Source organism: Antechinus flavipes, chromosome 3 (assembly GCF_016432865.1).
Source record: "Antechinus flavipes isolate AdamAnt ecotype Samford, QLD, Australia chromosome 3, AdamAnt_v2, whole genome shotgun sequence".
Classification (NCBI taxonomy): domain Eukaryota; kingdom Metazoa; phylum Chordata; class Mammalia; order Dasyuromorphia; family Dasyuridae; genus Antechinus; species Antechinus flavipes.
Genome location: NC_067400.1, coordinates 510,346,036 through 510,373,889, shown reverse-complemented (window position 1 = coordinate 510,373,889; position 27,854 = coordinate 510,346,036). Strand labels below are relative to the sequence as shown.

Below are 27,854 nucleotides of genomic sequence, written 5' to 3'. Positions count from 1 at the left end.
TCTCTTTCTGACTTTGAATTTTGTTAAGGTTAGGTTTTGTGCTCTTCTGGAGGGAAAGGCTGAGCTGGTCCTCTTACTGCTTTTTAGAAGTTTTATGTGTTGTGCTATTCCAGACTCTCAGGGATCAGCCCAGATTAGAGGTCTTCAAATTTTCAGTGTTCTAAAATGACTTAATCCAGGACAAAGTCTGACTGCTATCCCCTTGGTCTCAGCTCTGAAAGTTAGACTAGAGTTTGATTCTGAGCAACAGTAGATTGCTGCTGGACTTTGTCTCTTGTAGCCAGTTAAAAAGCTCTACTATTAGTGACACAGCTGTAGGCTTCCCTTTGGTCTAGTTGCTTGGTTGTTATCCTTCCTTCTTGAAGAGGACCAAAATGACATCATTGTGTTAGAATCGAGTTACAATGTGTCCAAGTAATCAGACTAATATGAGCTCAGAATGCTCTGCCACAGGTCAGACACAAATAGACCCTATGAACATTTGGGATGTACTCTCTAACTTTGTGCATCTCAAGTTTCTTCTGAGCTAATTCACTTCTGCTTTGTTCATAATGCACAGCACTATGAACACAACACTACTAGAGTAGGCCATACTAGGCAATACTGTGCCATGTCTCCCATGTCATACAATCAATTCTAAAGATCTTAAAACACACCTTGAGAGTGTCATTTTATTGCTTTTATTCTGACCACCTTGTAAGTGCTTGTGCCCTGTGTGAGTTCTCTATAAAATAATCTTTTTGGCAAGTGTACATTTGTCTTTCAAACAGTGTGGTCAGCCCTATGGAGTTGTGTTCTCTAGTAGAGTTGAAATGCTTGGCAATTTAGTTCAAGAAAGGACCTCAAGATCCAGTATCTTATCTTGCCAGGTGATCTTCAGAATCTTCCTGGGACAATTCAAATGGAAGTGATTCAGTTTCCTGGCATGGCGCTAATACACTGTCCAGGTTTCACAGGCATACAACAATGAGGTCAGCACAGTAGCTCTGTAGACCTCCAGTTTGGTAGCTGAGTCCAATACCTCTCTTACACTTTCCTTTGGAGCCTCCCAAATACTGAGCTAATTCTGGCAATGTGTGTATCGGTCTCATTAATAATGTGTATATATCCCTGAAAAGTATACTGAAAAGATACATGAAATTATCCATAGACTTCAAAATTTCACCATTTATTGTAACTTGTATTCCTATTTTGTCTTGTTTTTCTATCCTGATTTTTCCTTCAAATTGGGCTAGAAGCTGAAACTAATATCATGCTTCATATTTGAGGTCTTAAGCCAAACTGCCACTGCTTGCTTTTGAGTTTTCTATTTGTTTAGCTCCTCACAGCTGGGTTCAGGTCATTTCCTCAGTCTGAATTGATTCTGTAATTGGGAACTGAGTAGTGGGCCGCAAAGTTATTTCTCACACCCTGTATTTAATTGCATCATTTTGTACTTGGGCACAGTTCTTAAGTGCTAGAATGCTTAGATCCCATCCTCTGAACTCATAGACCCCTCTCTCCCGCTCTAAACTATCTGGACAAATGATTCACTGTGATTTTTTTTCTTTGAATTCTGATTCTGATTTGGTTAAGGGCATTTCCTAGATCTCTTTAGAGCACTTTTGGCTAAGGGATTCACTTGGAAGCTTCTTTCTGCTATTCCACCAACTCTCAAAAAAGAAAACTTTTAATAAGAATCAAATGTACAAATATTTGCATAGTTTTGAGTTGGACTTTGTTGTTGATTATAGAAATCCTTTTTCTTTCTTTTGTTTCAGCAAGTTAGGGCTTTAGGGTTTTTTAGTTGATAGTTTTCTTTTAATAAAAATATTTTTAATATATTTTGGCTTTGTGTCATTTAAATTTTCGAAATGCATACAGATTCACTTCAGTTAAAGCTGAGAAATTCAGATTTAGTTTTTTGCAGATTTTCCTCTATGAGTATAAAATAGCATAAATTATATTAGGACAAATTAATAAGTTAATGAATAGATCACTGTCACTGGTTTGTGTTTTTCAGCTTTTACCCACGCTAAATCTGGGGACTCTGGTCTAGACACTCTCCCAATACTTAGGTTGTGACTTCTTTTTGCTACATGATTCATGTAACATCTAATATGTGTCAGCAGTATGTAGTTTCATTTCATTGATTTGAGCAAAAAGGTGGTTGTCCAGCACTGAGGTTTATAAAGTTGATGTTGTCATTGTTTAACGTCATTGATTCATATGTTGATTAGACAGTAAATTTTGGAATTTCATCTGCACGAGTAGCAGTAAAGACAAATATTGTGAAATTAGTCTTACTAAAATTTTTATTGTACTGATGTGGTAGAACTTCTTCATCTACCAGACTTCTCATTTCAGAGTAAGCAGTACAAATAGTTTATTCTATCATTAGGCTAGTTTGGCTAGTTTGATAGTTATCCTAAAGATCCTGTTCAAGCTGCAAATTTAACCTTGTTAAGAGGTATTTTGTGATTCCTCTTTCTACAAAGAACCTAATTCTTATGGCTCTCTTTTCCCCATCCTCTCAGCTGAGAATCTTGAATCACATTTCACTGAAAAATTAGGGCCTTTCTCTTCTCTTCTAGAAAGATTCTAAGTACTCCTTCACCGGAGCAGACATACATACATGCATGTGTATGTGTATGTGTGTGTGTATATATATATATAAAGTCATAAAAATTGGGGTGGCATACCCCTAGGGTGTTTTTTATTTTAAGAAAATCACATTTGGGGGCAGTTACATCGCTCAGTGGATAGAGTGTGGACCCTGGAGTCAGGAGGACTTGAGTTCAAATGTAGCCTCAGACACTTAACTTTTGGCTGTCCTTGCTGTTGGAGGTGTTCTGCCCCACTCCCCTGGTTCTCTTCTTTTGCCTGGGAAGGGGAAAGAGGAGGCATAGCACCTATAATTATTAAATATGAATTCAGTTTTTTAAAATGGGAGCCATTTATGAAGACCGCCCGCTTATCTTCTTTTCATCTCATATCAGTTATTTGCTTTGTCACTCATTAATCTCCATCCCTTCTTGCTAAGACAAACCACTGTACATATACAAGTAATCCTTTTCCATCTTTCATTTTTTAGCTGATGGCCCTTCTATCATTGTAACTCATTAATCTTCAACTTCTCCCTGTCTGCTTTCCATTGATCTTCCTTAAAAACAAAACAAAACAAACAAAAGAAACATGTTTAACCATGTCATAATCCTGTTTAGTAAACTACAGGGGTTCTCTCTAATTCCTAAGATCAAGTATAATACCTTCTAGTTGGCTTTCAAAGTACTTTATAACCTGACCTCTTCCCACCATTGATACTGTTATCATTGCTGTTCCTCATATGGAATGCTTCATCTCTCTAATCTTTGCTTTCTCACTGACTGTTTCTATACTTAGAATTCTCTCCCTCATCACCAACTCCTGGCATCCCTGGCTTCATTTGAATCTCAGTTAAAACCCAACTTTCTGCAAGAAGCTTCTCCTTTTACCTATTTCTAATTTCTTCTCTCTGAGATTACCTACAGTTTGCCCTATATATAATTGTTTGCATGTGATCTCCCCTATAGAAATATAAAATTTTTTAAACAGTCGGACTTTTTTGGCTTTTCTTTCGTATCCCCAGCTCTTAACATAGTGCCTTGTACATAGTAGATTTTTAAAAATAAGTCATTGTTTACTGAATGACTGAAAAGGATTCTAAACAGGTCTTGTTATTGACTAGGAGTTATTAAATTGTTTGCTGACTGGAAATTTGCTGATAAGAGGGAGAGAATCACTTTGTTTTTTTAAATTAGGCTATTTTGGAATTCAGAAATATAGTTTCATCTTTATCTTTAAAAAAAAAACAACACATAAATAGTTAGTGTTGTTGTTTAAGCCATTACTGGTTGTGTCTGTAACTGACAGCATATTTGGAAGCTTACAAATGAAAAATGACACACAACCAAATGGTATGCTCAGCCTAGTTTAAAATAGCCCATCCTCATACCCATGCACATTCCCTGGACTCCTTATATGTCTTCATGTTGGTGCTTATTGGATCAAGAAGTACCTGGGCACTTTAAGCTTCATGAGAGCTAGGGTTCTTCTGTCTCTTAATAGCTCTCTGACCTTTACAAGTTACTTTGTCTCTGTAGGCCTCAGTTTCCTCACCTCTGAACTGGAATTGAACGAATTGATTTTTACATTTTCTTTCCATTCTCATACTTTCATGACTTTGAATATAACTCATTTTCAGTTGTACTGTTTGCATGTATTTCTTATCAGTTAGTGCTCAAAATCTTACTTGTGAATAAACTGTTAGGAAAATCAGTCTTGTCTCTAGGTTTCTGTAGTAAGTCTGATTGAACAATGAATACCTTGTTGGTTTCTGCTTTCTCTTAAGAAAAATAACTTCACAAATTGGTTCACTCAAATAATATTGCTATTCTTGAAGTTTATCCAGGTTTGTCCCATTCTGATGTTGCCCTTTTTTGTTTTTTTCTCCAAATGTAGAGCTGCCAAATGCTATTAAATCAACTGAGAGAAATCACTGGAATTCAGGATCCATCTTTTCTTCATGAAGCTTTGAAGGTTAGTTTCAAGAGTCTTTTGAGCAATTGCATTTAGAGAAGTCATTGCCCACATTTTCATTTCATCAATAAATCTATGTAGAAATTAAACCTTGATTGGGGGAATGAGGGGTGGGGAGTGGTAATTTGCTCATTAGCACTTTCACACAGTATATCAGAAAAGATTCTGTGTCAGGAAATCATTGAAGAAACCACTCCCACCCAGCCTCAGTATCCCTTTGGACAACTAGTTTGTGGCTGCTTAACTCCGTTTTTCAAAACAGCTAGTACTTGCCCAACATCATTCCTCTCATATCTTTGTCTATTTACTTCCTGCCCTATTTTAAGTTTCCAATTACTGTTGTAGTTATTCTATATTGGAATTAGAGCATCTGAGTAATTTAGCTAGCTATTTAGCTATTATAAGCAAATTTATCTATTTGTATTAGGTTCTTTGGCTTACTTTTTTCCCTTCTGTCAAGCCTAAGGAAAATTCTTGACTCTGATGCTTTCCTACAGATATTTCCATTTCTTTTCTAGGCTAGTAATGGTGATATAACCCAAGCAGTAAGCCTTCTCACTGATGAAAGAGTTAAAGAGCCAAGCCAAGACACCATTGCTGCAGAACCATCAGAAGGAGAAGGGAGTGCTGCCAACAAAGTAGTACCACCAAGTAGGTAGATCTTGAGTGTTTTAGTGGAAATTAAGGGATTTGTGGGTTGAGTCCTATGGCCAGTAATATTGTATAAAAACTTATTTTGAAGGTCTTATATATAAAACCAACTTTTACTAGTATTAGAGGTTATTCTAATTGTTGAAAGGATAATTGAACTGCTGAGGAATCTTTTATAAATGGCAAGTATTCCAAAAGAAGCATAATTTTTATAAAACTCAAACGGTTCTAAATAGGACTTTAATTGAAAAGTAGTGTTCTTAACTATATCTTAACTATTTGGAATGAGTGAATTCCTGTTTTATTTCCATTAAATATCATCAGGTACTAGATAACCTGACATTCTAGGTCTTTTGCTATCTGGCTGAATCATAGTGTAATAAATTTTTATAATTCATTCATTTTGCTATTTCCCTTCATGAAAGCTATATTATAGGCAGGCTGTGTTCTATTTATACCATAATCATTTCTTCCTTGGTGTTTTGCTTATGCCATTTATCCCTGCCTGGAGTGCCTCACCCCCCACCCCCGTCCAGTATAATTCATGTTCATTTAATTCATTTATTCCTTCACCAGATCTTTGTGTGCAAATCACTCTGCTAGATTTTGGGAGAGATACAAAGATAGCTAAAACATAGTTCCTGTTCTCTTGAGCTTAAAGCAGTAACTTATCCTATTAAGTCTTATTGGTGGTAACATTAGATATAGAACTGTGCAATACTATGTAACTAAAATAATACTGCAAAAGAGAATGTAATAGCTCATGACAGGTAGCAGAGTACTTTGTAGGGTCAAAGGAAGGAAAAGTCTTTTCCAAATGGAGGATTTAGGGAAGGCTTCCTAGAAAAAATAACATTGGGTTTGGGTACTAAAAGATGGATGGGAATTCAAAAAGTGGAAGTAGTAGAGAAAACATAAAAAGCACAGGAGTCAGCATGAGTGATAACATAGAAACTGTAATACTTTGTGTTTAGGATCATAGAACTAGAGTTAAAAGGGACCTTAGAGGCCATCTAATCCATTTCCTTCACTTTACAGATAAGGAAACTGAGACTTAGCAAGGCTAAGTGATTTGCCCATCATCATGCAGGTAGTAAGTGACAAAGCTGGGATTTAAACAAAGATCTTCTGATTCCAAATCCAGCATTATTTTTATTGCACCAGAGACAGTGAATAGGTCTGTTTGGCTTAAATGTGGTCCATGGAAAGAGTAATATGAGGTAAAATTAGAAATATAGTGGAATGGTAGGTTGTAGATGAGGACTTTGGTAAGTAGTAAGGAACCAGTGAAGGTTTTCTAGCAGAGGAATAACATGATTCAGTTCTTTGTAGTAAAGAAAATTGAGCTGCATTGGCATAAAAAAGTAAATTTCTGGGGAAAATGGTTGAGGGGAGAGGCTAGAGGAAAGAATATCATTCAGGCCATATTAATTTAGGAGACTTGTGAGGTGGTAGCAGTGGCAATAGAAAGATACAAATCTAAGACATCAGAATTAGAATTGGTAAAATCTAGTAAGTGAATAGATGTGGGAGATGAGGGAGAGGAAAGTGTTGAAGATGAGGTTTGCTGTTTGGGTGTCTGGATAAATTGTAGAGTTATTAGCAGATAGGAGAAAGCTCTGAGAAGCAAGCCTATGCAGAAGCAGCCTGGCCCCTAATGCCAGCACTGCAGCCATTGACATTGATACCTAGAAAAGAAAGGTTTTGTCATCAGAATCCTTGCTTTCTTCCATTGAATCATTCAACATGAAAAACTGATAGAATTTGATCAATGGAAATGACATTGAAGAAAGAGGCATTAGTGTCTGATTGGCTGTTATCTGTTGAAGATCATGGGACCTTCCCATGTGATATGCAACTGAAAACTTTTTCTTTATAATCTTCAGTAGAACAGGAACTTCTGAAGTCTGCTTCTGTTGACTTTCTGACTTCTATTTGTATTCCTAGAGCTTAGTGTATATATTAGTAAGACTTAAGAAATGCTTCATTCAAGTCAAAATAATGACTTATGTTTTGTAGGCAGATGAAATGTATTATATACAAACTGAGCTTGAGGTATCATATGGACATATCTAGATTGAGATATCCAATAATTCATTTAAAAGTTGGATCCTGTGCTTGAAAGAGAAATTGAACTTGTAATTTTGGTCTTTTTAACTCTAATGCCAATTTAATGAAATAAATGACCATCTGCTGTTTACCACCAGCAAATAGTATGAGGAGAAAGGAAGACAAATAGAGCTTGGCCTCTGCTCACAAGAAACTCACAACTTTGTGGAGAAAGATTTTCTCAGGTGTCCTGCAGAGATAGATAAGATTATTAGGTAGGAATTGATGTTGCTCTAGCATTCTTTTTTTCTAGGATAAAGAGTTTCTCATTTACCATGAGAATGTTTTGTGGTTAATTCAAAATTTGTAACAGTTGTTTTTATTCAGTAAAATGGAAATGGTGATGGCTGTCCTGGAAAAGATTAGGGGAGAGAGGACCCCCTCTCCCCCCTGACTTTAGTACAGCTGTTTTCAAGAATTTAAAGAAATTGTATTTTTTTTTTTCTTACTTTGATCTAGAGGGCAGAACAAGGATCCAATAAATAGGTGTTTCAGAGAGTCAGATTTAAACTTGATTTAAAGAAAAATGTCCTGAAAAATTATCGCCTCAAAGTGGAATGGACTGTTTTGGAAAGTAATGAGTTGCCCCTTGTTGGAGGTCTTCAAGCAGAGCCTAAATAGCTACTTGTTGGTTATTTTGTAGAAGAATGAGACTTAAATGTGTGGAGATGAAGATGAAATCTGAGGTTGCTTCCACATCTGAGATTTTATGGTTCTGTGAAAATGATATGAGTATTCAGCAAAATAAGAAAAGTTTTGTAGAGAGGGTAGCATTTAACGTAGGCCATTAAGTGCCAGTAAGATCTGGTAGAACTGTCTTATATTGTCTTCTTCCATGGATTTTTTTTCCCCAAATTAGTTTGATACTTGGAGAAGTAATTTGTTATAGTTCTTTTTATCTCTCCCCTTCACCACTCTCTCTACCCTCCCCCTCTCCAACTCTGCCAGATCTGTTAATAAACTTATTTGTTGAATGAATGAATGAATGAATGATATACTGAGAAGCACATTTGATTTAATTATCTGATCTAGGTCAGAGTTTCAGATAATGAACTTCACTTGCCATCTGGTAAGTAGCTTAAGTTTTCTGTAAGTTAGCTACTATCAGTCAAAAATTACATTTATGAACAAAGCCTTCTAGGCTAAACATTAATGATTTTTCATAGTCATTAATGCATATTGACTGCCTGCTAAGTGTAGAACACTGTTATGTGCTAGGTATAGATGATATGAGAATACTGGCATTTGCGCTAGAGTTGCTTATAACCTTAGTAGGCAGATTGACATGTCCATAAAAATGTGGAATAGACTAATGACCCTGCATGAATGACGTAGTGTTATAAGAGTGTAGAAGAGGGAGTGATCATTTTCTGGAGGAAATTGCCCTTGAGCTGAGTCTTGAAGAAAAAGTAGGTTTTAGATAAATGGAGAAGTAGGGCTGGGCTAGAGCAAAATTTTCTAAGCTATGCACCTATAAGACTTAAAAGGGGATGGTAGTAAAAGATGTGAAACAGTGATCAGAATTACTGTCTGTTTTCATGTAAACTTTCCTCATAAATACTTAACCTTTTTTCAGTGATAGGAAAGTTCTTTTTTTTTTTTTAATTTTTATTTTTTATTTAATGATTACTTTATATTGACAACATTATCCCTTGCACTCGTTTCTTTTCCGATTTTTTTTTCCCCTCCCTCCCTCCACCCCCTCCCCTAGATGGCAAGCAGTCCTTTATATGTTGGATATGTTGCAGTATATCCTAGATACAATATGTGTTTGCAGAACCAAACAGTTCTCTTGTTGCATAGGGAGAATTGGATTCAGAAGGTATAAATAACCCGGGAAGAAAAACAAAAATGCAGAGTTCTTATCGAAGTCAACAAAAACAAGCTAGGCCAGCAGATTTCAAATTTGCTTCATCTAATAGGGTGTAGTAGAAGGGGAGCATATCTTTGCAAAGATCCTATTGGGAGAGAGGCCTAAACTTTCCTGTGGAAATATGGGATGGATTCTTATGGCCTTTAGTCAGGTCCTGAGCCTTATATATTTCCTTTTTGAAAAAGCAAGTTCTCCACTAGGTTTTGGTCTTACTAGAGCTTCTTAGCATATTTGAATGTAGAGGCTTAATTTGGGGAGAGGAGAGGTGGCTGCCTACCTTCATTTTTTTTTTTTTTTGTTTGCCTTTGAGATGGAGCATGATAAAATGGAAAGTATTGGATTTGGAGTCAAAGGATTCAAATCATAACTTGTCTATTACTACCTTGCCTAGTAGTATGGAGAAGTCACTTACCTTTTTAGGTTTCACTGTCATATGAAGGAGTTAGACTAGGTGTTCTAAAATCCTTCCCATCTCTTAAGTTTGTGATGCTATAACAAAAAGATACGGTGGTTATTTTCTTTATTTATTTGTTGTTATAGGTACTGCAATAAATTTTAAATTTTATTTGAATAAAATATGGGCCAAGAAAATTATTTGTGTAGATTGCTTGATGAAAAGGTAAACATTTTGGAAACCACTGGCAAAAGTGAAGAAAGCAGCAGATGCTAAGTGGAGGAGTAATGATAGTTGACATTTATATAACACTTCAAAAAAAATTTCTTTATATACACACAGATAGGCAGTGAGGTGGTGTAGTAGATAGAATTCTAGGGTAGAAATCTGGAAGATTTATTTTTCTGGGTTCAAATTTGGTCTCAGACACTTACTAGCTAGCTGTGTGAACTTGGGCAGGTCACTTCATCCTGTTTACTTCAATTTCTACATCTGTAAAATGAGCTGGAGAAGGAAAAGGTAAACCACTCCAGGATCTTTACCAAGAAAACCCCAAATGGAGTCGTAGAGTCAGACATGACTGAAAGGACTCAACAGCAACAAAAAATACGTATATCCAAATATGTGTATAGCATGTATATAATAATACACAAAAAATTCCTTTCTTCCTTTCAGTGACCTCCTGAGGTGTGGGAAGTGTAGCTGTTATTAACTCCATTTTGCAAACAGGTTGTGAGGTAGTATAGTGGTAAAGCCCCTTTAATTTATGTAAATCCAGTGTTTTGATTTCTAAAACAAAGAAGTTGAACCAGATTAATTGTTCTAGGTTTTAAGCATAAAAGCCACTTATTTGTACTTCTCTCCCCCCAAATTTGGGAACTCTGTCCACCATATATAGTTTAGTATAATCAAAATTATGCATTTTATATCTCACAATTCTATCTCTTCTTTATTTGTAAATTCTGATCCTGTTCATAAGTCTGATGAGTATTAGGTTCCATGTTCTAATAATTTACTTTTCTCTCTCTTTAGATCTTAGTTATGTATTCATTTTGATCTTATCTTGGTAAAATGGTGTTATGTATTGATCTATACTCAATTTCAGGTAGACTGCTTTCCAGTTTTCCTAGCATTTTTAACTAAATAGTGAATTCTTATTCCAAAAGTTTAAATATTTTCAAATACAACATTATTATAACCATTTACTATTCTGTATTGTATGTTTGCTTTTTTCCACTGATCTAGCTTTCTGTTTCTTAGCTAATACCAGATTTTTTTTTTTTTGACTCTCTCACTTTCTTTTTTTTTTTTATTTTTTTATTTTTTTAATTTTTATTTAATAATTACTTTATATTGACAGAATCCATGCCAGGGTAATTTTTTTTTTACAACATTATCCCTTGCACTCATTTCTGTTCCAATTTTTCCCCTCCCTCCCTCCACCCCCTCCCCTAGATGGCAAGCAGTCCTATATATATTAGATATGTTGCAGTATATCCTAGATACAATATATGTTTGCAGAACCGAACAGTTCTCTTATTGCACAGGGAGAATTGGATTCAGAAGGTATAAATAACCCGGGAAGAAAACCAAAAATGCAGATAGTTCACATTCGTTTCCCAGTGTTCTTTCTTTGGGTGTAGCTGCTTCTGTCCATCATTTATCATTTGAAACTTTATTAGGTCTCTTTGTCAAAGAAATCCACTTCCATCAAAATATGTCCTCATACAATATCGTTGTCGAAGTGTATAATGATCTCCTGGTTCTGCTCATTTCACTTAGCATCAGTTCATGTAAGTCTCGCCAGTCCTCTCTGTAATACCAGATTTTTGATGATTACTACCTTATAATATAATTTCATATTTTATACTGCTTAATCTTTCTTTTGCATTTTTCCATTAGGAATGAATGTTGTATTTTGTCAGAAGCTTTTTCTTCATCCATTGATATATGATTTTTGTTATTTTTGTAATGTAATGTAATCAATTATATTAATAGTTTTCCTTATGTTAAACCATTCTGAATTGTTGGTATAAATTGCACTTGGTCACAATGTACAATGTTTATGTTGTTATAGTTTCCTATTTAGAAAGTATTTGACATTTTGTTTGTTATGCTCATTCTTCCTCCTCAGTTGTCTCTGATAGTCTTAACTCTAGTAAACTATTCATTTAACATTTTTATCAAATATCAGCAAAAAGGTCTTCAGTTTATGCTGTTTGTTTTTCAAGTTTTTGGGTTGTAGAGAAGAGGAGAAGGAAGCAAGAAGAAAGGGATTTTTAAAATTTTGGTTTATAGGAAAAAGTTTCTCACATCCTAGCTGTTCTTAAATCTTTACAACTAATATTAACTCTTTGGCTTTTTTTTTTTTTTTTTTTTTTGGCTATAAACACTAACGTATTATTGGCATAACGTTTAATCTTAAAAAAAAAGTTTAATGTTAAAAGAGCTTGTAAACTGTTCCTTGCTAGTTAAAATCAAACGGAATGACTAAAATTGAAATGAGACAGTGCTTTTTTAGGCTTAGTAAGTAAAACTAACTATTGATAAAGAAAATCCTTTTTGTGATTCGATAGTTTTAGATATAGGATATAAATATATATAGATAGATCCTAGAATCTAACTGCATATTGTCTAGTAGTTTAAAAGATTAGTATGAGCCAAGAATACCTAAATTGTCTGTGGATATTTGCATTATTTATACTTTAGTATTTTGTTGTTGTTTAAAGATAAGTATTTACACAGATCTAGTTTAGTGAGTTGTTTATTAGCTTGATTTTAGGGGTGAGAATACTGGAAAAATTCAGTTTTTTTAATCTATAAGATAAAAAGATTGTACTAGAAATCTTCTAGTCTTTTCCAAGTCTAGATCTAAGATCCTCTGACTCAGGCTAATTTGCATGTGAGTAGTAACTTTTTAAATGGAAGGATTTTCTCTTAGACTGTCATTGAATTTATTTCTAAAAATTGTGTAAGTATAATTAAAATTTTTTTCAATATTGTTTTATTTTTCTGAATACACACAGTTTTCAACATTCACCTTTGTAAAATTCTGCATTCCAAATCTCCCTCTCCTTTCCCCAAGACAGCTAACAATCTGATGTAGATTAAACCATGTGCAATTCTTCTAAATATATCTCTACATTCATCATGCTATGCAATGAAATCAGATCAAAAGGGAAAAAAATGAGAGAAAGGAAACAACAACCAAAAAAAAAGGCAAAAATACTTTTCTTTGATCCAGCTCAATTCTCTATAGCTGTCTTTGGATGTGGATGGTACCTTCCCTCACAGGTCTGTTGGAATTGTCTTAAATCACTTTGACTCATGTCCTTGTTGAAAAGAGCCAAAGTCCATCATAGTTGATCATTGCATAATCTTATTGTTACTAAGTACAATGTTCTCTCAGTTTTTTTCACCTCACTCAGCATCAATTCAAATAATTGAATTCAGGCTTTTCTGAATCGGCCTGCTCATCATTTTTTATAGACCAGTAATACTTCATTATGTTCATATACTATAACTTATTCAGCCATTCCCCACCTGATGGGCATCTACTCAGTTTCCAGTTGCTTATCAGTACAAAAAGGGTTGCTATAAACATTTTTGCACATATGGGTCCTTTTCCCTCTTTTATGGCCTTTATGGCTTACAGATTCAGTAGTGAGACTGCTGGATCAAATATGAACGGTTTTATAATTCTTTGGGCATAGTTCCAAAGAGCTCTGCATAATGGTTGGATCGTTTCATAGCTTCTAGTGCCCCAGTTCAACATTCATCATTTATCTTTTCCTGTCATCTTAGCCAATCTGAGAGGTGTGAGGTAGTATCTCAGAGTTGTCTTAATTTGCATTTCTCTACTCTATAGTGATTTAGAGCATTTTTTTCATGTGACTAGAAATGGCTTTAATTTTTTCATTTGAAAATTGTTCATATCCTTTGACTATCAGTTGGAAAATAGCTTGTATTCTTATAAATTTGAGTCAGTTCTCTATTTCAGAAATGAGGCCTTTATCAGAAACACTGGCTGTAAAAAAAAAAAAAAATTCTCCAGTTTTCTGTTTTTCTTCTAATCTTGACTGCACTGGTCTTGTTTGTGCAAAACCTTTGTAATTTAATGTAATCAAAATTATCCATTTTGCAATTAGTAATATCCTTTAGTTCTTCTTTGGTCATAAATTTCTCCCTTTTCCACAGATCTGAGAGATATAGACTATTGCTTATTCTCTTAATTTGTTTATAGTATCACCTTTTATGTTTAAATCATAAGTCCATTTCAATGTGTAAGTATGAGTTTTAAAAATTCAATTATTTTAAACATTCCAGTTATTATATCAATGACTTATTACTCCTTAATATATCCATTTTAAAAAAAAAATTGGTCAGGAATAAACATGTCAATACAATGAACATTTCTCAACTGCCTATTATTTATCAGGCATTGTGTTAAGCACTGGGGATATAAATAAGGAAAAAAGTAGATATGTCCATTGTAAGATAAACAGAACCAAAAGGATTTTCATATAACTTCTTCAGTAGACTTTATGACCTATTTCTCTGGACTGTTTGTGCTTAAGATCTTTTCCCATTAAATTTTCTATCTTCATATAATTTTACTTTTATCTTGAACTTGGATAGGGCAGCAAGCTCTCTTGAGAAAATTACCTGAAAGTGATGAAAAGATTGGTTTCCTTAAATTATTGAAAGTTATCATAGACTTCTTTATCTACTGTAATGAAATTTTTTGACTTGGGGAGGTTGAGAAGGAACAACTGGACTGTTGAAAAAGTGCCAAAGAATACATTCTGAGCCACTGGATTCAAGGTGTCAGAGCAAACCAGGACCAATGAAAGAGGTTTGAGATCTTCAGAGGAAGGAGGTACTGCCTGAAGATAGTCCTTGGCTCTAAGTTAGATGGATCCAGACTGAAGTAAATCCTCAAAAAAAGGAACACTATGCTGTCACATTAGTCCAAAGTCTCCAGTAGGAGACCACATGTAGCATTTTCTGATTTGCTTCTTGAAGCTTTATACCATCAAAGTATTAAAAAGCTAAAGGAATGAGGGTAGGCAATGAAGAGAGAAAACTCACTCTTTGTAGATAAGAATGTATACTTACAGAATCCTAGATAGTCATCCAAAAACCTACTTGAAAAATGAACAGCTTTATATAGTTGCAGGATATAAAATAGAGCTCCACAAAGAAATCAGCATTTCTATACATTACTAATGAAACCCAAGGGCAAGAAATTAAAAAAAAAAAAAGAAATTCCATTTAAAATAACTGTAGACCAAATAAAATATTTTGGTATTTACTTGCCCAGACAAACCTAGGAACTATATGAACACAGTTACAAGACATGTTTCACAGAAAGTCCGATCTAAACAATTGGAAAAATATCAATTGATCATGGGTAGGCTGAGCTAATATAATTAAAAGGACAATTCTGCCTAAATTAGTCTGCTTGTTCAAAGCCATACTCATCAAACTGCCAAAAACTTATTTTGTAGAGCTTGAAAAAATAAAACAAAAATTCATTTTGGGAGAACAAAAAGTCAAGAATATCAAGGGAATTAATGGAAAAAAAAAATACTAGGGGTGGCAGCCTAGCTTTACCAGACCTAAAACTCTTAGAAAGCCACAATCATCAATACCATATAGTATTGCCTAAGAAATAAGAGTGGTGGATCAGTGGAATAGGTTACATACATATGACACGATAATGACTATAATATTTCAGTATTTGATAAACTCTCGAACTCTAGCTTCTGGGATAAGAACTCCTTATTTCACAAAAATTGCTGAGAAAACTAGAAAATAAGGTTTCATACCCCATACTGAAATAAAGTCAAAATGGTTTGGGTACATGACTTAGGTGTAAAGGGTAATGCTATAAGCAAATAGATAAAGGGGTAGTTTACTTATCAGGTCTTTGGAGGAGGGAGGAATTTATAGCCAAAGTAGAACTAGAGAATATTATGAAATGCAAAATGGACAAGTTTGATTACATTAAATTAAAAAAAGTTTTTGCACAAAAAAAAAACCATTGCTTCCAAGATTAGAAGGAATTATTCATCTTGAATTTCATGATGTTCTTAGTTTTTCTTTGACCATAAAATCCTTCTTTCCACACAGATCTGAGAAGCAGGACTATCCATTTCTTTTTGCTGGAAATTATCTTCTCTTGGACATTCTAGAATAGGTCTTATTTTCAGGGCAATTCTGATTCCTTTTTAATAGATTTGCTTCTCTGTTTCCATAATGGTGAGATTTAGATTTAGGGAACCCAAATGAAATTAGGGTTTCTGGTGGTCAGGGAGTTAAATGAAGTCTAGTGGCAGGTTCAGGGTTCAGGGAATCAAATGGAGGAGTTTGGCTCTTCTGCAACCCTTCAGGATTCAATGCAAGGGTAGGGATTTTTGGGGAACTCCCTTCTGGCAATGCAGTTCTCTGTAAAGGAATTTACAGACCCAAAAACCTAGATTGGTAAAAGAGGTTTATTATGGGGATTGAAAGTAAGTTTAAAGTCTAGTTAAGAAATAGGTGAGGATAAAGAGAAGATAGCACTGGAAACAGTATTCCAGTGGGCAGAGAGATCCTGGATATAAAGGGCACTGCCAAGGTCCATCTGCAAAAGTCTTAGTTGATGGAAGCTCATTATATTGCTTGTCTTGGGGGTTGGGACAGCCCTAGTTGGCTCAGATTCAATGGGGAGTGGGACAAGCTCTGATCTCCTATTGAAATTCAAAGGAGTGCTTTTGACCAGGGTTTGTGAATCAAAGGTCCTAATTTCCTGAATTGATAATGCATCAAACCAGGATGGGTTGGGAATCAGAAAGGAATAAATCAATCTGAAAGGAATCACCAATCAGTTTCTTAAAAGGACCACAACCTACTTCAACATGACTTGTAGAGAATCTTAGATGTTCCTGCTAAAATCTTTTGTATAACAGATTTCAATACAATTTAGAATGCCCTTTTAAATTTTACTTCTTTAATAACTAGATCATGTGGTGTAAACTTATGCATCAGATTTTATTAACAACAGAGCTATAAAAAACCCTCATCAAATTAGGAACCCATAGTTCACTTGAAATGTCAAAAATTTCAGTTTTTAAATACCCCTTGCTATTTCTATCTTTATATAAACCCTGTATGTGAGATAGACACTGCCAACAAATAGGCTGAAGAGTGTTTTTCTTTTTTTAATTTGAGGAGCTTACCTGTAAAGATTTAAGGATTCTGATTAAGAATTTAATATTTACCAAATATGACTTATAAGCTAGGGTTAAGAGTAGTTTTTTAGATTAGCATCGAAGACATTATCATTTAACTTCCTGGGATATGTTAGAAAGTTATGTTTAAGAAATTCAAATAATTGAGGAATCAAAATCTAAATATTTTAAGGTACCACAGAAGGCAGAAGTATGAAAACTTTTAAAATTACATATATAATTGTCTGATCTTGTTGCTTCCTCAAAATTTCTATCAAGTTAATTTTCTGCTTTAATTATTTAGAACTCCAATTAATTCTAATTCTCCCCTTAGGAGATTTAATCTTTACAGGAACACATAGGTAACAGCATTCTTTGTAAATAGATGACCTCTATTACACAAATGAATTCACTTAAAAGATGGGATGTGTAAATATGCTAATCAGTTCCAAATTGTATTCAAAGAAATGAGTATATCACAAATGAGCAGTCTATATGTAAATTGCTTGTACTTCAGGACATGCTGTACACATAGATGTTAATCCCAAATCAAATAATAAACCTAAGGAAAATGGATTCCTCTTTGAGTTAGCACAAGATAGTCCATAAGTTAGTTTCCTCCAAAATAGCTCATTGCACTGAAAAACTCTTCCTTTAAAACAAATCAGAACATGATTCTCATCTTACTAATTAATAGATTTATAGCTTGGTGTCCCACAGACTTCTGTTTCACTGTCCAATTATTCCCATAACATTCTGAGATAATTTAGGAACCTTATCTTATACATGAACATAAAACTGGTTAACAGGTAGATGACAAGGCCAAGCCCTTATCTGCTTAATTGTTTAGGATATGAAAATGAATATAATTTCAGATTGAAGATGGTAAAATCTTACATATTTGCATCCTATAGCACTGCAAAAATGCTAAAGTATTGTAGCAAGAAAAATTACAACTTGACCTGTCATAGAGAGATTTGCCTTGAAAGCAGGGACTTGATTATAATAGCATCAATACTGGTCCTTCAGATTTTCCTCTGCTTGGAATCTGGGAATTTTAAGTTACAATTTTTATTACTATAGTTCCTATAAAATAAACAACAAAGTTTCTCACGTTCTTCTTTTAATGAAACCAAAAATCTCCCTTAAAGCTGTCTTTCCAAAGTGTTTAAACTTCTACATTTCTCTATCTGTTCTTCAGTGGCCTTGAAAATCACATCTATAAGAAAAGTTCTTCTCTTATTTTACTTGTTCAGTTCCCAAATTCTTTATATTTCAGTCATATCCCAAACTGTCTGTAGAACTAATCTTCACTGAATTTCTTCTTTATAATTTTAGCATACAAAATTAAGCAAAACCAGTAACTTTTACTGCCAAAGTTGCATAGTTTATTTCAACTCAGGTGACTTTGCCACTAATTTGCCTGTAACAATATGTTGAATTATTGCTGATTAGCCATGATTCTATGATTCCCTAAGAGATGAAAGCATCTTATTTTTTTCTTACTCTCCCAGAAGGGGAAAGAGGCTTATACTGCACAACTCTAGTCCTAATCCTGGCTGCAAATTTAAAAATCCATTAAGATGTTTTTAGCAATTAAAAACAAACTTTACCACCTCACAAAAGCCTGGACTATTCAAATAACAATCCAATTGTAATATTATTCATAAAAATAACACAAAAGATTTTTCCAAATTAAATTTCACTTATCTCCAAGTTGTTCCTTTGATTAATCAGCTTCTCTTTCTTGTAGGCAAGAAACAAAACAGTTCTTAAAAATTTACCTTGTAAACTTGCTTTAAAAATTAACCCAGAATAATTTTCCTTTCTTTTTTCATTCTCTCATATATATTTCTGGCAATTTTCCTGATTTCATTATACCTTTCTCATGTCACTTTGGGCAGAAAATATAGATATACTAATAAATTCCTGCAGGCATTGATTAGCAAAAGCAGAGTTTTAATAATTTCTTCATTACATGGTTTCAATGGTTCTAATACCAAATCTGCCTTGTACTTCTGCATAATCTGTTATAAAAATGGGTAGGAGTTTCATTTTCTTCCTGACAAATTGTCCAAAGTCTATTCCAATTAATATCCATGCTCAAGTCAAGGAATCTATTACAATTTTTAACAAAATTTCTAAATTACTTAAATTGGCAAAGGGTAAAGTTTCTCATTTCAAAACGTATCAGTTTGAAAAAATTATCTCAATCGATTTGTATTCAATTTTAATTTGCGAAACTGCCAAGTATCTAATTAGATAGTCTAATTAAAATGTACTTTTTGGATGTTTTCTGATTTGCACAATCTCTCTCTCTCGTGCGCGCTCTCTCTTTCTCTTTCTCTATCTCTCTCTCTCACTCTCTTTGTAAAATTGAAAAGAGTTAATAGGCAGTTCCTAAGTGCCACATCTATTTAAAACGTAAGCTGCAATCTATTTTTTTCTTTATTGATGCCATCTTTCAAATCAGCTTTTTAATCATTGAAATTACTTTCTCTTTTAACTATAAAATAATAAATTTGTCACTGAGTAGATAAAAAGCAATTAAGAGACCTAAGTATTAATTTCCCTTCAACTTTCACAATTATGGTCTTAAATAAATTCCAAATAATACAAACAAAAGTCTTTTCCATTTATTAAAAAAAAAAAAAAGATAAAAATGTTTAAGCTACAATTTGGAAATTGATAGTCCCTGGCTAGTATGATGCCATAAAACCCTGTAAAGTTAGGCAAAGAAACCCATCTTTCTATCTTGTCTACTGTTTGCCTTCTAACTTGGCATAGACATTCCTGTATAGATGCAATTATAAACACACAGGCACAGAGAAACAGAAAAACATAAAGCTTTTAGATAGTGGCTACAATGTTTACTTACTGATATCAGTGTGAGACTTCAGAAACAATCTTACAAATTTTCTTCTCCTTTGTTAAATGAAGTATCTCCTCTGCTCAAAGAATTCTTGAATTTAACTAAATGGCCCTGACAGCTCTTAAATCTAAAAAGAAGCAACAACACAGGTGTGTTACTATTCTCAGTTTAGCCACTAAGTGTCTCCATAGACCTGATGGCTGTGGGGAGAATGGGGAGGGGTAATTTGCTCAAATCAATTTGTTCCTCTGTATTTTAGATATTTCCCTAATATCCTGCCTGGCTAGGAGAATCATGATATTTCATTAGGCCTCCTCACTTGTCCCAAACAAACAAACAAACAAACAAACAAAATAGCAACCATATTGAGTCCTGGATAGAAATACTAATTTCTCAATTCCCCCTAAATTTTAAAGAACACCATTGGAAGTAATTAGTGTCCACTGTTGGAGTAAAAATGTAGGACTTTCTCAATTTTTCAGGCTTGGGAAATGTCAATATGGCACAGCCTTCTGCCTATCCCTTGATTTTTGGGGATCTTCCTTGAAGGCAAAGACTTCTTTAAGGGATTATTCTCAGTCCTATTTGAAACCTTTCTTTGAGGGATCCAGTTTCCTTTAGAGAATTCCACTGCTGATCTGGAAACTACACCCAGGTTATTTGTCAATTATTTCCAAATATATAAGTTGTAACTTTTTTTCATTTTAATAGTAAACACATTAAATATAATATTAGTAATAGTATACATTTAATATAATATTTAATAAATATCTAAACCTTCCCTAAAACCTCGCTCTCCAAGAGAGCAAACAATTTGATATAGGTTATGCATATATGATCATTTTTAACAGTTCCATATTAGTCATGTTGGGAAAGAAAAATCAGAACAAAAGGGAAAAATCATAAGAAAGAAAAGACAAAGCAAAAAAAAGTGAAAATAGAATGTTCCAGTCTGCATTCAAGTCTCCATAATTCTTTCTCTGGATATAGAGTGGTGGTATTTTCTGGATATGGGTGGTATTTTCTATCCCAAGTCTATTGGAATTGTCTTGGATTATTTTATTACTGAAAAGAGCTAAATCTATTATAGTTGATAATCACACAATCTTATTGTTATTTTGTATAACTGGTTCTGATTACTTCATTCAACATCAATTCATGTAATCTTTTCCAGGCTTTTTTGGAATCAGCATGCTCATCATTTCTTTTTCTTTCTTTTGTTTTTATCCGGTCCAACCCTTTATTTACTTTTTTATTAAAGCTTTTTATTTACAAAACATATGCATGGGTAATTTTTCTACATTGACCCTTGCAAAACCTTCTGTCCCAAATTTTCCTCTCCTTTCCCCCACCCCCTCCCTTAGATGATAGTCCAATACATGCTAAATATGTTACAATATATGTTAAATCCAATCTACGTATACATAGTTATACAGTTATCTTGCTGCATAAGAAAAATCAGATCTCAAGAAGAAAAAAAAAATTGAGAAAGAAAACAAAATGCAAGCAAACAACAAACAGAAAGAGTGAAAATGCTATGTTATGGTCCACAGTCCTCTCTCTGGGTGTAGATGGCTTTCTTCATCACTGAACAATTGGAACTGGTTTGAATCATCTCATTGTTGAAGAGAGCCATATCTAGCAGAACTGATCATTGTATAATCTTGTTGTTGCCATGTATAATGATCTCCTGATTCTACTCATTTCACTTAGCATCAGTTCATATAAGTCTCTCCAGGCCTCTCTGAAATTATCTTGCTGGTCGTTTCTTACAGAACAATAATATTCCATAACATTCATATAGCATAATTTATTCAGCTGTCCTCCAATTGATGAGCATTCATTCAGTTTCCAGTTTCTAGCCATTACAAAAAGGGCTGCCACAAACATTTTTTCACATGTGGATCCCTTTCCTTCCTTTAAGATCTCTTTGCGATATAATCCTAATAGAAACATTGCTGCATCTAGGTTAGTGTTTTGATATAGAATTTGAGCCCAGTTCTTCCTGACTTACAAGTTCAATGCTCTATTCACGATGCCATTTTTGAATTGTAAAGCTATCTAATGTGCTATTGAAAATTTGGCACTGTGGTTCAGGGAAGATAGAGATTTGGAAATCATCCAAAGAGATAATAATTAAAATCATGGGAGTGAATCAGATCCCCAAGGAAGAGAAAACTATTCAAAAGAGAAAACTATTCAAGAATAGAGTCTTGCTTGAAATAGCCACATTTAGCTGTTCGGTGGGGGAAAAAAAGGAACTATTGAAAGATGCTGAAGGAAGTACTCATGTGGGAAAGAAAAGAACAAGAAGACTATCACTAAATCCATAGGATAAAAGATTTTAAAGAAGGAATATGTAGTTAACAATAGTATCATGCTATAGATATGTGAAGAATATAAAGAAAAAAACCTGTGAGGTTTTTTTTTTAAGTTCCTTTTTTGTATGAGAGCAATTTCATTAAAGTGAAAATGGAAATTTTATTGCAAGGGATTGAAAAGTGAGTGAGTGGTGTGAGATAGTGACTAATAGCATAAGAGGGAATAGTAGGATCAGGAAAAGATTTCTTGGTTTTAGAAGAGAGAAAATCTTGATTATGGTTGTAAATAAAAATTAAGGAACTTAGGGAGATATTATAAGAAAATTGTGGAATGAGAGGCTGTCTAGGGCAGGCTCAATTCTTCATCTTCTTTCTTATTATACCAAAAAGTTGATTGCTCAGAATAGCCCAGAGTCCAAGTGAGAGAAATTGGCAAAAGTAGTGAATAAGCCCAGAAATACTGACTTGTCAGAGTCTTCCTATAGTAAAGATCCAAGTAATCATCTAGTCCACGAGGGTTATAGATTTTTGTCTACCCCTAGTAGATTATAGGGTTGATCACTAGGAGAAAAGAGAGAATAGGCAGCTGGGGTAGAGGGAATAGCACAACATCTCTGACTGGATTTTTCATTTCCTTCTAAGGTAAATGAAAGAAATTAATAGAAAGAAGCCCAAATAGAGAAAGGACATCCTAGAAAAACCACCAGAGAAGCTTATAAAAGCTGATAAGAGAGAAATTAGCATACAATCTAGAACCAGCATATTAAACGTTCTTCACAGTGAAGGACATGAGTCAAAAACTCTTGGAAGTTGAAAAGTAGAGTATATTCTGAGGCTCTGGGAAATGATCATGGGAAACTTCCTACCAAGATGTCTATATGACTGGAGCAAAATGCTGAATTCTACACCAGACAAAATAATGATTAAAAAATTCAGTGAGAAACATGGAGATGTATCTAATTCATTCCACCTTTGGACATACCACACTGAAAGAACCCTCTGCTCCTGGGCTCCCTTCCTCTGATCAACTGATACCTGTCATATAGACTATAGGAAAAGGGGACCTTTCTTAGCAACACAAGCCTACAAGTCTCTTGTATCCTGAGACAATAGAAGTAGAGTCCTAAGTCCCAAAGTGGCCCAGAAAACCCCAAGATGGGGACTTTGGAAATGCATAGGAGTTTTTAGTAGTAGCTTCTAGGGCTAGTGTGATCCTAACTGTAGTCCTTGGGTGTTTGAACTGTTTTTTTCTGGATACAGTTATCCCTTCCACATTGAGACTTCCCCATCATACTTTCAATTTATCACAGATTGGTATAAGAAATTAAGTAGAAATTTTTTGGGAGTTTTGCACAAATCTCATGATATACCAAGTCTAGCAGATAACATAGAAAAAGTTTATACACTCAGAAATTAATAAAATATGTCTAAAATATTATGTAACACCAACATTTTAATTTTTAATAATGTAAATACTTCATTAAAAAAGCAAAAGTTCAGATTTTTTCTTTGATTCAAAAAGGCCAAAAATTTTAATACATATTTTCCAGATTGCAATGGTGATAATGCCCCTAATCCCCATATGTGGAAGGCATAATTCTACTTGGCAGTATTTATTTAATTTACTTGATTTAACTTACTTTACTTAACTCTGGATTTAGGCTATCACATCTCTAGGACTCTTTCTGGGTTCAGGAAGTGATTGTTAAATTCTTTCTGTCCTCACTTTGACCTCTGGTTAATAAATATGGACAATTTTCATTTATGATGATTTATTTCTTAAAATATTATTTATTATTTCTTGGAATATGTATCCAGGCTTTTTTATTTTTAATCAGGTTGTTTTTTTGAAAGTCCTTGATTTTTTTTTTTTCCTAGGAGAGAAAGAGAAGAGAGAGAGGGAGAGGAAGGGAAAGGGGAGAAAGAGACAGAAAGAGAGTGTGTGTGTTAATGAGTGAGTGTGTGTTAACTGTCCTAGATCTTCAAACTTCAGAGTACTGGATATTCAGGATCCTTTTTTATGTTGTAGCTCTTTTAGTATGTTCTTTTTGTTAATGGGAACATGTATCCCCAGTTCATTCTGAGCTTTTGCAATACTATAATAATGGTATTATGCTACACTTTTATAGAAGTCATAATCTGTCTTTAATTTTGTCATCTCTGCATGCTATGTGCATCCTTGTCAATTTCTTTAGAAAGCTCAGAATTTTTATAAGATCATTAGTGAACTTGTAGTCCAACTTTTTATATTACAGGTAAGGAAAGCAAGGTCCAGAGTTGTTCAAGATTATACAGGTAATAAGTGTCAGAGGTGAGAATTGAAGGTCTTCTTACTTTAAAGCCAGTGATAGTTACTCTTCACATCATGTTTCCTTATCATTTCATTTTTGTCTTAGTATCTTGTTCACTTCCTAATTAAAAGAATTTTTTTTGGTGACTGCAAAATTTCATTTTTGAGTGCTTCTAATTCTTCCTGTTTTTATATTTCATGTAGACTTTCAGGCTACATTTTGGGAAGGCTATTTATATATTGGAGTTCTAGAGAAGGGTGATGGAAATAATAAAGGGTTTTGAGCTTATGTAAGTATTGAAATAGGGATGTTTTGCCTGCAGAGAAAAAAAATGCTAACTTCTAAGTATTTGAAGGGCTACTCTTGAAGAAGATGGATTAAACTATTCTACCTGAAGTACAAGGACAGAGCCTAGAGGTAGAAAATAGAAATTGTAGAGAGGCAATTGAAGTTTTGGTATAAAGAAAAAATTTCCAACAATTATCTTACAAAAATAGAATGGATTGCCTGGGAAAGGAAAGTTGTGGATTCTTTCCCCTCACTAAATGTTTTTAGGAAAAGGCTGAATGAACCCATTATAAATTGGACTCGATGACCTTTGAGTCTCTTACACCTGGATTTCTTTGATTCAAAGTGCGGTTACATGAAAGATTATGGTTTTAAAATGGGAACACTTAAGTTATGAATTGTGTGTAAGGTAGGTTTTATTTTACAATGTTAAGTTTTTTCTTTTTATAATTTTTTTTTTTAGTTTTGGTAATTTTTTAAAATAACTTTTTATTGATAGAACCCATGCCAGGGTAATTTTTTACAGCATTATCCCTTGCACTCACTTCTGTTCCGATTTTTCTCCTCTCTCCCTCCACCCCCTCCCCCAGATGACAAGCAGTCCTTTGCATGTTGAATAGGTTACAGTATATCCTAGATACAATATATATGTGCAGAACCGAACAGTTTTCTTGTTGCAACAGGGAGAATTGGATTCAGAAGGTATAAATAACCTGGGAGGAAAAACAAAAATACAAACAGTTTACATTCATTTCCCAGTGTTCTTTCTTTGGGTATAGCTGCTTCTGTCCATTCTTGATTGAAACTGAATTAGCTCTCTTTATCGAAGAGATCCACTTCCATCAGAATACATCTTCAAACAGTATCGTTGTTGAAGTATATAATGATCTCCTGGTTCTGCTCATTTCACTTAGCATCAGTTCATGTAAGTCTCGCCAGTCCTCTCTATATTCATCCTGCTGGTCATTCCTTACAGAACAATAATATTCCATAACGTTCATATACCACAATTTACTCAACCATTCTCCAATTGATGGACATCCATTCATTTTCCAGCTTCTAGCCACTACAAACAGGGCTGCCACAAACATTTTGGCACATACAGGTCCCTTTCCCTTCTTTAGTATCTCTTTGGGGTATAAGCTCAGTAGAAACACTGCTGGATCAAAGGGTATGCACAGTTTGATAACTTTTTGAGCATAGTTCCAAATTGCTCTCCAGAATGGCTGGATGTGTTCACAATTCCACCAACAATGTATCAGTGTCCCAATTTTCCCATATCCCCTCCAACATTTCACATTATCCTTCCCTGTCACTCTAGCCAATCTGACAGGTGTGTAGTGGTATCTCAGAGTTGTCCTAATTTCCATTTCTCTGCTTAATAATGATTTGGAGCATATTTTCATATGTCTATAAATAGTTCCAATTTCTTCGTTTGAGAATTGTCTGTTCATACCCTTTGACCATTTATCAATTGGAGAATGGTTTGATTTCTTATAAATTAAAGTCAATTCTCTATATATTTTGGAAATGAGGCTTTTATCAGAACCTTTGACTGTAAAAATGTTTTCCCAGTTTATTGTTTCCCTTCTAATCTTGTCTGCATTTGTTTTGTTTGTACAAAAACTTTTCAATTTGATATAATCAAAATTTTCTATTTTGTGGTTAATAGTGATCTCTGGTTCTTCTTTGGTCATAAATTCCTCCCTCTTCCACAGGTCTGAGAGGTAACTTTTTATAATTTTTTAACTTTTGTTAGAAATTTATGCACATCTTTCTCAGTAGAGCATTCCTCTCATAGTAAGGTAGTTTCATGCATATTTTATATACTATTCTGTTAGGTCTATTATAAACAATACCGGATCTTCTAGTTAGGAGCTTCGTTCCTAAATGCAAGTTTTGGTAATTCGAGTCATGATTTAGGAGATACCTATTTCCATAAAATCAGTGAAATTTACAACATTACTGTAAAATGAAATAGCACTTATCAAGCTCTTAACAGCCCTTTTATTTTAAACTAGGCACGACAGTGTTTTTAAGGAATGTAAATATTCTAACCTCATTTACATTCTTAAAAATTGATAAATAGGTTGTATCTATCAACATCTGCTATATGAGCTTAAAATATTTTCGAATTTTGTCAAAAATAGTTTTCACCTCAGAGTCTCTAAAATGACCCCTCCTTATCCCCAAGTCACTAGACTGGACGACATTTGAGAACAACTGTTCTAGCATTTTATGAGAAAGTTGTTAGTAAGAGTTCTCAAACAGTTCCTGAAGGGAAATCACTTAGTCTAGTGATAGAATCTTTTCATTTAACTATTTATTTGCCACATAACCTTTTTTTTTTTTTTTTTTTTTTTCTTTTTCCCAGGAGGAAAGGGAACTATATTGAGCCTCTAGGTAGTTTTTTTTTTTTTTTTTTTTTTTTTTTTTTTTTTTTTTTTTTTTTTTTTTTTTACCCTTAACTGCCAGAAACAGCTTTCAGATGGAAGTTGGTAAACTTGGAACTTTGTACTCTTTTTTTTAAATTTTATTTTATTTTATAATAACTTTTTATTGACAGAATCCATGCCAGGGTAATTTTTTTACAACATTATCCCTTGCACTCGCTTCTGTTCCGATTTTTCCCCTCCCTCCCTCCACCCCCTCCCCTAGATGGCAAGCAGTCCTATATATGTTAAATATGTTGCAGTATATCTTAGATACAGTATATGTTTGCAGAACCAAATAGTTCTTTTGTTGCACAGGGAGAATTGGATTCAGAAGGTAAAAATAACCCTGGGAAGAAAAACAAAAATGCAAATAGTTTATATTCATTTCCCAGTGTTCTTTCTTTGGGTGTAGCTGCTTCTGTCCATCATTGATCGATTGAAACTGAGTTAGGTCTCTTTGTCAAAGAAATCCACTTCCATCAGAATACATCCTCATACAGTATCATTGTTGAAGTGTATAATCTCCTGGTTCTGCTCATTTCACTTAGCATCAATTCAGGTAAGTTTCTCCAAGCCTCTCTGTATTCATCCTGCTGGTCATTTCTTCCAGAACAATAATATTCCATAACATTCATATACCACAATTTACCCAGCCATTCTCTAATTGATGGGCATCCATTCAATCTCCAGTTTCTAGCCACTACAAATAGGGCTGCCACAAACATTTTGGCACATACAGGTCCCTTTCCCTTCTGTAGTATCTCTTTGGGGTATAAGCCCAGTAGTAGCACTGCTGGATCAAAGGGTATGCACCGTTTGATTACTTTTTGGGCATAATTCCAGATTGCT

The 27,854-nt window shown here is 34.1% G+C and overlaps 1 protein-coding gene across 6 annotated transcripts in view; it reads left to right on the top strand.

The window, feature by feature from the left end:
• USP28 (ubiquitin specific peptidase 28) overlaps nt 1-27,854 on the top strand; it is a 73,103-nt gene that overhangs the window by 12,333 nt on the left and 32,916 nt on the right. For all 6 annotated transcript variants that reach the window (XM_051987001.1, XM_051986997.1, XM_051986998.1 and 3 more), the window contains exons 2-3: nt 4,480-4,557; nt 5,076-5,208. In XM_051987001.1, coding sequence (XP_051842961.1) covers nt 4,480-4,557; nt 5,076-5,208 — 211 coding nt within the window. The remainder of the gene's footprint in view (nt 1-4,479; nt 4,558-5,075; nt 5,209-27,854) is intronic.